Raw genomic sequence first — 13,369 nt, 5'->3', positions numbered from 1 at the left:
TTGTTTTACCTGGACTGTCAGAGGCTGAAGGACTGTCAAAGACCTTATAGATAAGGACTGTCAAAGACCTTATAGAGGTCTTTTCCCTGGGGTGGATGTGTCTAGAACTAGAGGGGCATATGTTTAGGATGAGAGGAGAAACGTTTGACAAGGGACAACTTTTTCACACAGTATGCGGTGCATATCTAGAATGAGCTGCCAGAGGAAGTAGTGGAGGCTGATATAATTCCAACATTTAAAAGACATCTGGGTGGGTACACGAATAGGAAGGATTTAGAGGGATACGGGCCAAGTGCAGACAAATGGGAATAGATTAATTTAGGATATCTGGTCGGCATGAACTTGTTGGACCAAAGGTCTATTTCCGTGCTGTACACCTCTATGAGCAAAGGATTAATCCAGAGCGGAATAGCTTCATAGCTCTCCAGTTGCTAGGTTTTTCCCCTCTTTGGTACAAAACAATTGTACTAAAGAAGGTTGCTGGGATACACTGAGCCCAGTAAAAACAGATCCATAACCAAAAAGGAGAGCCCACAACATTCCATCCAAACATTAGCACCTTGTAACAGGCAAGTCAACCTGAAATGGTTACACTACTACCACACATAGGCACTGCAAGATCAAAGATAGAAAAATGAAATAAATCAGTTGCCTTTTGGTAACATCGGTTGAGGGAGGAATATTGGCTGAACAACATAAACGACCGGCTATGGCATCAAGGTAGATTCAATCAAAAAGACAGCTCCTCTGACAATGCAGTATGCTCTAATTACTTCTTTACCCAGGTTGTTACAACTGTCCTTAAAAAGCTTCTAAATTCTGGAAATCTGTCAAAACCCTGCAGCCCTCTCCTAATCCAGTATCAGCCGAGGTTCAGCTCAGTTAGAAGTCATGGATTCAGTCACATTAGTAGGTCTGAACACAAAATAGATTCTTCAATTCAGGCGCTATATTTTTGGATGCAACATTAAAAATAGTGGCACTGATTTGAGCATAAGTTGTTAGTAGGGTAGTTCTGCTAGTTTCCTAAAAAATCTTTACTTGCATCACATTATCTGGTCAGTTATTACATTTGCTATCTAGGGAATTCTGCTACGCACAAATTGGCTGCCACATTTTCTTCCACAGCAATGTAATAGTAAAAGAAAGTACTTGAGTGTAAAAAGATTGAAATATATTTCACAATCAAGTCTTTTTCTTCCCCCCCAGGCAATGAAAACTTGCATGGTCAGTTGAGCAATAACAGTGCAAAGTACAGCTGCAAGACCTTCCACTATCAAACTGCCAGTTGATATTTCACAATCATGACTCTGGTACAAAGAAAGACAACTCAGGTGAATGAGGAGACACCAACCAACAGGAGAGAGAAAGAACAGATTTCAACATACTGTAAGTGTGTGAAATAATTTTAGTTCATGCTGATATACAGCAGCAAATGGGCTACCTGGAGACAGAAAAGACTATAAATGCTGGAAGCCAAAGTCAATTGGTGTAAAGCTGGAGAAGCACAGCAGGTCAGATAGCATCAGAGGAGCAAGAAAGTCAACGTCTCAGGCTAGAATCCTTCATCAGGACTTGGGAGGTGGAAGGGAACCCAGAAATAAACAGAGGGTTGTGGGGTGGCACTGGAAAGGCACTGGAAAAGGGTAGGTGGATGCAGGTCGGGAGTAATCGTGATTCATTAGTGGGGAGGAGTGGAGTGATAAGTGAATACGCAGATGGACAGGTTAGGTCAGGACATAGAATGAGGCTGGGAGTGAGAGATACTTAAACTGGTAAACTCTATATTGAGGCCATTGGACTGTAAACTCCTGAGGCAAAATAGAAGGTCTTGTTCCACCAATTTGCATTTTGCCTCATGGTGGAGGAGGCCTAGAATGGACATATCACCAGGGGAGTGGAAGGAGAAGTTGAAGTGGATGGCAACTGTGAGTTCATGTTGATTGGTACTTGTGGAGCGCAGGTGCTCTGCAAACTGGACTCCAAATCTGCCTTCAGTCTCCCCAAAATAGGAGACCAGAAGCAATGGATACAATAGACCAGGTTGGAAGACATGCAGGTGAAATTCTGACTGATCTGCAAAGATTGTTTGGACAGAGTGGAGGTGCAGGGACAGGTGGTGAGAGTGTAGAGCTGACAAGGGAGTTGCAGTGTGAACAGTCACTATGGAAATGAGATATGGGTGGGGAAGAAAATATCGTTTTGGTGGTGGAGTCTGATTGTGGGTGATGAACGTGGTAGAGAATGATGGGGAAAGTGAGGACTGCAGATGCTGGAGACCAGAGTTGAAAAGTGTGGTGCTGGAAAAACACAACAGGCCAGGCAGCATCCGAGGAGCAGGAGAATCGACGTTTTGGACATAAGCCCTTCTTCAGGAATGAGGCTGGTGTGCCAAACGTGCTGAGATAAAAGGTGGGGGTGGGGGGAATTTGGGAGAGGGGCACTGGGAATATGATAGGTGGAAGGAGGTGAGGATGAGGGTGATAGGATGGAGAGGGGGTGGGGGCAGACAGGTCAAGAAGATGATTGCAGGTCAAGAAGGCGGTGCTGAATCCAGGGGTTGGGACTGAGATAAGGTGGGTGGGGGGGTGGGGAGGGGAAAATTAGATTACTTACAGTGTGGAAACTGGCCCTTCGGCCCAACAAGTCCACACCGACCCGCCGAAGCGCAGCCCACCCATACCCCTACATTTACCCCTTACCTAACACTACGGGCAATTTAGCATGGCCAACTCACCTGACCCGCACATCTTTGGACTGTGAGAGGAAACCCACGCAGACACGGGGAGAACGTGCAAACTCCACACAGTCAGTCGCCTGAGTCAGGAATTGAACCCGGGTCTCAGGCGCTGTGAGGAAGCTAGAGAAAATCTACTGCATCAGTGGTGCTGGAAGAGAACAGCAGTTCAGGCAGCATCCAACGAGCAGCGAAATCGACATTTTGAGCAAAAGCCCTTCATCCTTATTCCTGATGAAGGGCTTTTGCCCGAAATGTCAATTTCGCTGCTCGTTGGATGCTGCCTGATTTGCTGTGCTCTTCCAGCACCACTAATCCAGAATCTGTTTTCCAGCATATGCAGTCATTGTTTTTACCTAGAGAAAATCTACATTCATCCCGTGTGGTTGGTAGGTTCCTCGGTGGAAGATGAGGCGCTCTTCCTCCAGGCATCGTGTGGCCAGGGTCTGGCGATGGAGGCGGCCAAGAACCTGCATGTCCTTGGAGGAGTGGGAGGGGGAGTTAAAGTGCAAGTGCTCAGCAACAGGGCGGTTGGTGCGGGTGTCCCAGAGGTGATCCCTGAAACGTTCCACAAGCAGGCAGCATGTCTCCCCAATGTAGAGGAGACCACATCAGGTGCAGTGGATACAGTAAATGATGTGTGTGGAGGTGCAGGTGAATTTGCAACGGATATGGAAGGATCCATTGGTGTCTTGGAGGGAGGTGAGGGGGGAGATGTGGGCGCAAGTTTTGCACTTCTTGCAGTTGCATGGGAAGGTGCCGGGAGTGGACCTGACGAGGGAGTCGCGGAGGGAACGCTGATAGGGGTGGGGAGGGAAATTTATCCCCGGTGGTGGGGTCTGTTTGGAGGTGGCGGAAATGACAGAGGATGATACGACGTATCTGGAGGTTGGTGAGATGGAAGGTGAGGACCAGTGGGGTTCTGTCCTGGTGGCAATTGGAGGGGCGGGGTTCAAGGACGGAGGTGCACGAAGTGGAGGAGATGTGGTGGAGAGCATCGTCAACCACATCGGAGGGGAAATTGCGGTCTTTGAAGAAGGAGGCAATTTGGGTCGTGGAATTGGTCTTCCTGGGAGCAGATGCAGCGGAGGCGAAGGAATTGGGAATATGGGATGGCGTTTTTTGCAGGGTGGAGGTGTAATCTAGGTAGATGTGGGAGTCGGTCGGTTTGTAGTAAATGTCGGTGTTGAGTCGGTCGCTCGAGATAGAAATGGAGAGGTCTAGGAAGGGGAGAGAGGAATCTAATACGGTCCAGGTAAATTTGAGGTCGGGGTGGAAGGTTTCAGTAAAGTGGATGAACTGTTCAACCTCCTCATGGGAGCACAAGGTAGCGCCAATACAACAATCGATGTAACGGAGGAAAAGATGGGGGGGGTGGTGCCAGTGTAGCTGCGGAAGGTGGACTGTTCCACATATCCGAAGAGGCAGGCATAGCTGGGGCCCATGCGGGTGCCCATGGCTACTCCTTTGGTTTGGAGGAAGTGGGAGGATTGGAAGGAAAAGTCGTTAACAGTGAGGACCAGTTCAGTCAGTCGAAGGATGGTGTCAGCTGAAGGGTACTGGTTGGGTCAGTGGGAGAGGAAGAGGGCTTGGAGGCCTTCGTGATAGCGGATGGAAGTGTATAGGGACTGGATATCCATTGCGAAGATAAGGCGTTGGAGGCCGGAAAAGCAAGAATCATGGAGGTGGTGGAGGGCGTGGGTGGTGTCCCGAATGTAGGTGGGGAGTTCTTGGACTAAGGGGGACAGGACAGTGTCGAGGTATGCAGAGATGAGTTCAGTGGGGCAGGAGCAGGCTGAGACAATGGGTTGGCCGGGGCAGTCGAGTTTGTGGATTTAGGGCAGGAGGTAGAAATGGGCGGTGCGGGGTTGTGGGACAATGAGGTTGGAGGCAGTGGATGGGAGATCTCCTGAGGTGGTGAGGTTATGGATGGTTTGGGAGATGATGGTTTTGTGGTGGGAGGTGGTGTCATGGTCAAGGGGGCAGTAGGAGGAGGTGTCCACGACTTGGCATCTAGCTTCAGCGATGTTAAGATCGGTGTGCCAAACTACCACTGTGCCTCCCTTGTCTGCTGGTTTGATGGTGAGGTTGCGGTTGGAGCGGAGGGAGTGCGCGTTGTGAGGGTGAGATTGGAGTGGGTGAGAGGGGTGGACAGGTTGAAGCAGTCAATGTCTCGGCGGCAGTTGGATATGAAGAGATCGAGAGTGGGTAAGAGGCCAACACGGGGTGTCCAGGTGGATGGGGTGTGTTGGTGGCGGGAGAAGGGGTCGTCAGAGGGTGGGCGGGAGTCCTGATGGAAGAAGTTGGCACAGAGGCAAAGGCGGTGGAAGAAATGTTTGATGTAGAGGATGATGTATTGGATTTTAAAATTGATGGGGTAATAGGTGAGGACCAGAGTGACTCTATCCTTATTGGAGGGAATAGGGAGCTTGAGCGCAGAAATGTGGTAAATGGGAGAGATGCAGTTGAGGACATCATTGATCACAGAGGAGTAGCAATTATGGTCCGTAAAGTTGGATAATGTAGGATGTCCGACAATGGAACATCTCACCCTGTGAGCAGATATGGCAGAAGAATTGGATGTAAGGGTTCACATTTTTGTAGTTGAGGTAGCTGTGGGAGTGAGTGGTTTTGAAATGGATGTCAGTGGTAAGTTGTTTTCTGGAGATGGCAACGTAAAGCTCCAGGAAGAGAAGGCAGGTGTCAGAAATGGTAGAGGTGAATATGAAGTAAGGGTGGAAGCTGTTTGCAAAGCTGATGAACTGTCCAATCTCAAGGGAGCATGAGGCATCACAGATACAGTCATCAACGCAGCAGAGAGAGGTGAGGGATGGTGCCAGTGTAATTGCGGAAGAGGGAATGCTGTACAAATCATACAAACAGGTAGGATGAAGGGCTTTTGCCCGAAACGTCAATTTTCCTGCTCCTCGGATGCTGCTTGACCTGCTGTACTTTTCCAGCACCACTCTAATCTAGACTCTGATCTCCAGCCCTCACTTTTGCCATACAAAAGGGCTCAATTGGCTGCGTGCATATTAATTGTGGAATGTACATTCCTATCAGAACCAGACCACTCCTTTTCTCTGTCCCAAATAGGTCCCACATCCATTCCTTATCTGCTCATACCCAGGGAGGTTGGGTTGAGGACAACGAGGTGATACGCATGCGTGACGAGTGCCAGTCGACAATACACATGCGTGCTGAGACACCGTTGGCCCCGCTAGCCAGAGATGCGCCTGCGCAGTGTCCAGCGGAGGCCAGTGCTGATGCTTTGCGCAGGCGCAGGCGCTGTACTAATTATGCCGGGCCAGCAGCGAGGTATTAACCTCATCCTCACAAACAAACAAACAAACAACCCAGTCCAGCTCAAAGGCTCAGTCTCCACTTCCCGTGGGCCCTGCACCCACCGCCCAGCTCCTCACTCACCTCATAATACTTCATGTCTGCTTCCCGCACTCCCACTCTCTCTCGCGCTTGCAACAACCCGCCTAACGAACTTCGGCATCCACGTGATGACAATGGGCGGGATCTTCAATCGAATCCAATGTGCGCGCGGGACAGTGAACAACGTTGAGCCAATCCCAGCTAAGAACCCAGATTTACAGCCAATGAAATGCGAGGATAGCCTCCTTGTCCCGCCTCTTCCAATTCGGACCATTCGGCGCCGGCCGCTATGCAAAGGTGCGGGACTGGTCTGTCGTATCAGCCAATGAAAAAGCGCCCGGTCCAAAAGATGGGCGGGGTTGTACAGCATGGTGGTCAGGCGGATAATGGAGTAGGATTGGGTCGATGTGATGAGTGGCCTTTAATTTTTTAAAGCTGAAACATTAGAATCGTAGACAACCTACACATCCCTGAACATGTGGGCAGTTCACCTAACCTGCACATCTTTGGGAATTTTGGAAAATTTCGAATAATGCAACATTAAGAGTTATAATAAAAATTGGAATATTGCAAAAAAAATCAACTTCCATTGGCTGTAGGATCAAATGGGGAGAAATTCAGAAATCAGAATTGCAAAGGGATCTGGGTGTCCTAGTTCAGGTTCTCTTAAGGTAAACTTGCAGGTTGAAGGCAAATACAACGTTGTCAATCATCTGTGTACAAAATAATGAGAGGAATAGATAGAATTAATAGCCAGAAATTTTCCCCAGGGCAGGATTGACTGGTACGAGAAATCATAGTTTGAAGATATTAGGAGGAAGGTACAATGGAGACGTCAAAGGTAGGTTTTTTACACAGAGAGTTGTGAATGCATTACCAGCGGTGGTGGTTGAAGCAGAGTCATTGGGGACATTTAAGCGACTACTGGCAATGCACATGGATAGCAGTGAGTTGAGGGGTGCGTAGATTGTTACTATATTTTACATTAGGATTAAATCTCTGCGCAACATTGTGGGCCAAAGGGCCTGTTCTATGCTGTACTTTTCTATGTTCTACGTTCTATGTTCTATCTCAAGAGGACTAGAATATATAAGCAGGGATGTTCTTTTGAGGCTTATAAAGTTTTGATCAGACCATATTTAGAGTATTGAGTGCAATTTTGGGCCCCATATTTCAGGAATGATGTATTGGTCCTGGAGTGGGTCCAGAGAAGGTTCATAGGAATTATCCCAGGAATGACAGGTTTAACATAAAAGAAACATTTGCGGACTCTGAGACTATACTCAATGGAATTTAGAAGGATGAGGGAGATCTGATTGAAACTTTCAGAATACTGATCAGCCTGGACAGAGTGGACGTAGGGAAGATGTTTCCATTGGTAGGAAAAACAAGGACCCAAGGGCTCAGCCTTAGAGCAAAGCTTTTAGAATGAAGATAAGGAGAAACTTACTTAGCCAGAGAGTGGTGAATCTGTGGAATTCATTGCCACAGAATGTTATGGAGTCTAAGTCATTGAGTACATTTAAAACAGAGAAAGGTAAGTTTTTGATTGCCAAAGGATCAAAGGTTAGAGGGAGAAAGCAGGAAAATGGCGTGGAAAAACCTATCAGACATGATTGAGGGGCAGAGCAGTCCTAATGGGCTGAATAGTTTAATTTCTGCTCTTCTTATGATCTAATTTTATGTATGTATGGAGAAGAAGCCTGAACACCAGGAAGTGTAAAACATACTTAATTGGGTACAGAATACCTTCAAGCTTTATTCAGTTCACGGTATGTATATTACAATTCCCACACTCCCATGTCCATATGCCTCATATTTGTTTTCCTATCGTCTTGCTATGCATTGTCTGTTCCTTACCCAAAGCTTCTGACTGTGGCTTCTACATTACCAGCCTTGACAGTCTGAATAACCTCCTCCCACGAGGAGGGTGAACAATTCATCAACTTCACTAACACCTTCCACCTTGACCTTAAGTTATGTAGACAATCTTGGACACCTCCCTCCCCTTCCTGGACCTCTCCAGCAACTGACACAATTACAGATATCTATTTCGAACTCACTGACTCCCACAACTACCTGGTACATCTCCTCCCACCCTGCCCCCTTTAAAAATGCAATCCTTTACTCCCAGGAGGAGCAATTCTACTCCAAGACATCCCATATGGCTTCCTAGTTCAAGGACTGCAATTTCCTCTCCCATGTGATCAACAATGTCCTCCAACACATTCCTCTACTTCCCACACCTCTGCCTTGAACCCCACCCCTCCACCCACAACAAGGATAGAAGCCCCTGGTCCTAACCTTCCACTCCACTAATCTCCAGATACAGCGCATTATCCTATACCATTTCTGCTGCCAACAATCACCCGAGATATATTTCTCTCCCCATCCCACATGCATTCCGCAGAAACCATTTCCTCGTTAGGTCTGTGCCTCCCCACCAACCCACCCTTTATACCTGGCATCTTCCTTTGCCACTACAACAGGTGTAAAACCTGCACCACAACCCACCCTCACCTCTATCAAAGGCCCGAAAGGATCTATTCACATCTGCCAGAGATTTTCCTGCACAACCAAACACCTCACCTACTCTGTCTGTTGCTCTCAATGTGGTCTCCTCTACACTGGTGAGACAGGATGCCAATTCACGGAACATTTCAGGGAACATCTCTGGGACACATGCACTAAACAGTGCCCTGTGGCCCTCCCACCTCCACCAAGGACACGCAAGTCCTGGGCCTCCTTCACCGCCAAATCCAAGTCACCTGATGACTGAAGAAAGAACGCCTCATCTTCCACCTTGTGACCTTTCAACCACAAGGTATTAACATTGACTTCATTAGTTTCCAAATCTCCCTTCTCCCCACCTCATTCCAGATTCAAACCTCCAACCGCCCTCTTGACCTATCCTACCTATCCATCTTCCTTCCCACGTATTTGCTTCATCCTCATCACTGACCTATCATAATCACCCTCACCTGCATCTTTCTATCACCTTCCCAGCAACCTTCTCCCAAGCCCCATCTTCACACTCCTACTTATCTCTCAACCCCCTTGGGTCTCCCCACATGCCTGATGAAGAGTTTATGCCCGAAACATCGATTCTCCTACTCCTCAGATGCTGCCTGACCTGCTGTGCTTTTCCAGCACCACACTCTCGGCTCTGATCTCCAGCATCAGCAGTCCTCAACTTTATCTAATACCTGTGTGAAGTTCTGTAGTCTGAATCTGCACAGGGGAAAGAATTCAATGAGAATGCATTCAAATGGAAGCTAGATGAGTATGAGAGAGAAGGGGATCCATGTTATGCTGATTACTAGATGAGGAAGGATAAGAGTAGGCTTCCAGATATCTGGCTAGAACTAAGCACTTGCGTTTTATTTTGCCAATTGAAGTCATCATCACTGGTTTGGAACTACAAAGCTATATTCTCCAATCCAACATCCACAGAATTTTGTGTGGTTTTGATTCAAATCAATTACTCATCCATTGCTTCTCATCCCCACAATTCCAACTCACAGTTCAAGTGCTACGTTATTCTTCATTTTCAGTACTGACCCACTGCTGCCCCAGCCTAAAAACAAACATAGCTGTTCGTTCAAAAACCTTATTGACAACAGTTATAGAGTCATAGAGATGTACAGCATGGAAATAGACCCTTCAGTCCAACTCGTCCATGCCGACCAGATATCCCAACCTAATCTAGTGCCAGCACTTGGCCCATATTCCTCTAAACCTTTCCTATTCATATAACCATCAAACTGCCTTTTAAATATTGCAATTGTTTCAGCCTCCACCACGTTCTCTGCCAGCTCATTCCATACACGCACCACCTCTATGTGAAAAAGTTGCCCCTTAGGTCTCTTTTATATCTTTCCCCTCTCACCCTAAACCTATACCCTCTAGTTCTGGACTCCCCCACCCCAGGAAAAAGACTTTGTCTATTTATCCTATCCTTGCTCCTCATGATTTTATAAAACTCTGTCAGGTCAGCTCAGCCTTCAGTGCTCCAGGAAAACAAGCCCCAGCCTATTCAGCCTCTCCCAATAGTTCAAACCCTCCAACCCTGGCAACATCCTTGTAAATCTTTTCTGAGGATTCTTGGGAGTAAAATCTCCATCCAAATTCTTGAAGTGCTCCTTATTGGTCTTCCCTGTTATTAGTACATCATTGCGATAAATAGCAACCAGACCTTGTACAATGTTCTCCGTCATCACCTTAAAAACTGCACAGGCTAACGATATCCCAAACCTCAGTCTTGTATATCAATACAAACTCTTATGGGTACTAATTGGATACTTGTGGGAATCATCACCTAACTGCAATCATACGGCTCACGTCTAGCTTTCTGAAGGACAGCCTCCCTTGGTGTTTGAATATTTATCCAGCTGCAAAAAAGCTGTTTGTTTAAAATCTCCATAAGGTGAACTGACTTGTTGGGATTCTCAATAGGTACAACCTGTGCTGCCCATTCCACAAATTAATGATTACTTTGCTTTCCAGCCTTCTGATTTCGGCCTCTCCTTTTACCCATGAGGCAAATGGTACTGGTTGCCCTTGCACTATCATGGAATTGCTTCCTGGCCAACATGCAAGGTGGCCTTGGCTGCTCTGATATTCCCTAGAACTTCCTGAAAAGCCTCTGGTTATTTAATTGGAACTTCACTCAGACAGCCATTTTCTAAGTGAAAAATGTTGAACCAATCTAGATTAATCTTTCTCAACCAATTTCACCCCATCAAGCTTGGGCCCGAGTCTTTTACTAAATTCAGTGGGAACTGAACCAGCTGCTTCTCATAAGAGACCAGAACTGAAGTTGTACCCTTAATCTGTAATGGTTCCCTGGGATAGGTTTTCAGTCTAGCCAAGGTCTTGTGCAAACTTAAGGGTTGGAGTACAGAGTGAATTTTGTTAAAAACTGGTTCTCTGATTACTGAAACGGCTGCAGGAGTATTGAACATCATCAGAACCAGGTGACCACTTAACCAGGTGTTTATTTTGATTTGTTCTGATTGCTAAGCAATTTTATTTTCCAAACCAGTTGGACTTCCTAAGGTTTGCATCTCCTGGATACAACCCTATGAGTTCAATTTCGGCCTGATTGGACTTTTTTGCTGACTCAAGACCATATACCAGCAGCAATTACAATGGCTTACTAGTTCAGATCCTAGGCTTGGCTTTGTTTTAGGTTTTGCTGTGGACTGACCTAGAGTCCTTCTGTTCAGGACATGTCCTGAGTGACACTATGCAATTGCCTTCCCCCAAGCTCAATTGGACTGCTGAGGGTGTCCACTTCCATTGAAATACTCAGCAACTCATTTGCTCCACTTGCCGCTTTTTACACTGATAAAGTCAATTTGTTCCTGTTTGAAGTCCAGTTGAGCTTCAGCTTTTGCATGGTTACATCATTAACCCAACATACCAAATGGTGTCTCTGCATCTCATTAAGTGTTAAACCAAAGTCACATGCCTCTGCTAGTCATCTTAACTCATCAAAAATTCCAAAACAGATTCTCCTGGTTCTTCCCCTAGTCCCCAAGTAAAACAGATAGCATCTCAGAATTAGAGGAGGTTTGGGGTCATAATATTTCTTGACTAAATTTGTCCCCCAGTTCTTGGAAAGTTTTATCATCTGGTGCCTCAAGGAAAGTTAGACTCCTAATAACCAAAAAAGCTATGGGTTAACAAGCTGTCAGGAAAATTACTCGTTGCTTTTCATCTGCACCAATGTCATTTGCCTGAAAAAAATAACGTATTCTTTCTACATACTGGACCCAGTCTTCGACGGCAGGATTGAACTAGTCAAGTTTCCCAAATAAGGGCATGATCCCTGAGATGGTTAGGGGCGGCATGGTGGTTCAGTGGTTAGCATTGATGCCTCACCGCACCAGGGTCCCAGGTTCGATTCCAGCCTTGTGCGACTGTCTGTGTGGAGTTTGCACATTCTGCCCATGTCTGCGTGGATTTCCTCCGGGTGCTGCAGTTTCCTCCCACAGTCCAAAGATGTGCAGGTCAGGGGAATGGGTCTGGGTGAACCCGCTTCGGCAGGTCGGTGTGGACTTGCTGGACTTAAGGGCCTGCTTCGTCACTGTAAGTAATCTAAATTGCCCACAGGTTAGGTGCGTCAGAGGTCAGAGGGAAAAAGGTCTGGGCGGGTTACTCTTCAGAGGGTCGGTGTGGACTTGTTGGGCCGAAGGGCCTGTTTCCACACTGTAGGTAATCTAATCTAATCTAACTCAAAGATGACTTGCGAGCAAATTTCTTCCGGAGAGCGCTTTTCTCTTATTGCCATTGAAATAACTCCACAGAGGCCAATATCCTGTCACCAAGTCAGCCTCTATTTATAACAGCTATTGGGGAGAATATTAACTCATTACAGCTGTGTTCTTAAATTGAGCCATGTATTCACATTTCTGCTCACTGTGCCATTTCAGATGGCTATTATTGCCTTCGGACTCTAATCTGTTCTAATTGATGTGATCATATGCTCCATTCTTTTCTCCAGATCTTTGGCAAAAGCGTTTTTTGAATTGTATTCATTCATAAGATGAGGCTGTTGCTAGCTGGGCCATCCCGAAGCATCCCGGACAAAAACAGAAATTGCTGGAAAATCTCAGCAGCACCTACAGAGAGAAATCAGAGTTAATGTTTCAGGTCCAGTGTCCCTTCCTCCGAACTGATGATAGCTAAGAAATAATTGTTTTTTTTTAATGCAGAAGATAGAGCAGTAATGAGTAAATGATAGGTAACCTACACTAAGGGAATTTAAGCATAGCCAATTCACCTGACCTGCACATTGTTGGATTGTGGGTGGAAACCGGAGCACCCAGAGGAGACCCACGCAGACATTGGAAGAATTTGCAAACTCCACACAATCGCCCGAGGCTGGAATTGAACCTGGGTCCCTGGCACTGTGAGGCAGCTGTGCCAACCACTGAGCCACCATGCCTCCCTATATATAAATAGGAAAGTCAGAGATTCTGGTCACTCTGAGAGCTGGCTCAGAGGGAGTTGGATCAGTGTGAAGTATTATGCACATGTAAAGAAAGGGTGCCTTGGTGATGGAATACCAAAGTTATTTCAGAAAAAGTAGACTGACTCCTTTTGCCTTTAACCCCCACATTCATAGTGTAAGCAGCTAGAAAAAGTTAATGTTATCTGTTCTGAAGAAGGATCACAAGTTGAAATGTTAACTGTATTTCTCTCTCCACAGATACTGGTAGACTTGCTGAGTTTCTCCAGCAT

General features: G+C 46.5%; 2 protein-coding genes across 2 annotated transcripts in view; one reads left to right on the top strand and one right to left on the bottom strand.

Moving 5' to 3' along the window:
• The window catches only part of tecrb (trans-2,3-enoyl-CoA reductase b), a 105,604-nt gene extending 99,360 nt beyond the window's left edge, over positions 1–6,244 (bottom strand). Inside the window, exon 1 of the mRNA XM_060855000.1 lies at positions 6,164–6,244. Within this exon, the coding sequence (XP_060710983.1) occupies positions 6,164–6,178 (15 nt within the window). The 5' untranslated portion in view covers positions 6,179–6,244. The remainder of the gene's footprint in view (positions 1–6,163) is intronic.
• The window catches only part of nxnl1 (nucleoredoxin like 1), a 68,721-nt gene that overhangs the window by 33,631 nt on the left and 21,721 nt on the right, over positions 1–13,369 (top strand). The window contains exon 2 of the mRNA XM_060855001.1: positions 1,210–1,389. The gene's annotated coding sequence lies outside the window, so the exon portion shown is untranslated. The remainder of the gene's footprint in view (positions 1–1,209; positions 1,390–13,369) is intronic.

The sequence above is a fragment of the Hemiscyllium ocellatum genome, chromosome 45, assembly GCF_020745735.1.
Source record: "Hemiscyllium ocellatum isolate sHemOce1 chromosome 45, sHemOce1.pat.X.cur, whole genome shotgun sequence".
NCBI lineage: Eukaryota > Metazoa > Chordata > Chondrichthyes > Orectolobiformes > Hemiscylliidae > Hemiscyllium > Hemiscyllium ocellatum.
Note: the sequence above shows the minus strand (reverse complement) of the source record. Positions and strands in the feature narration are given on the sequence as shown.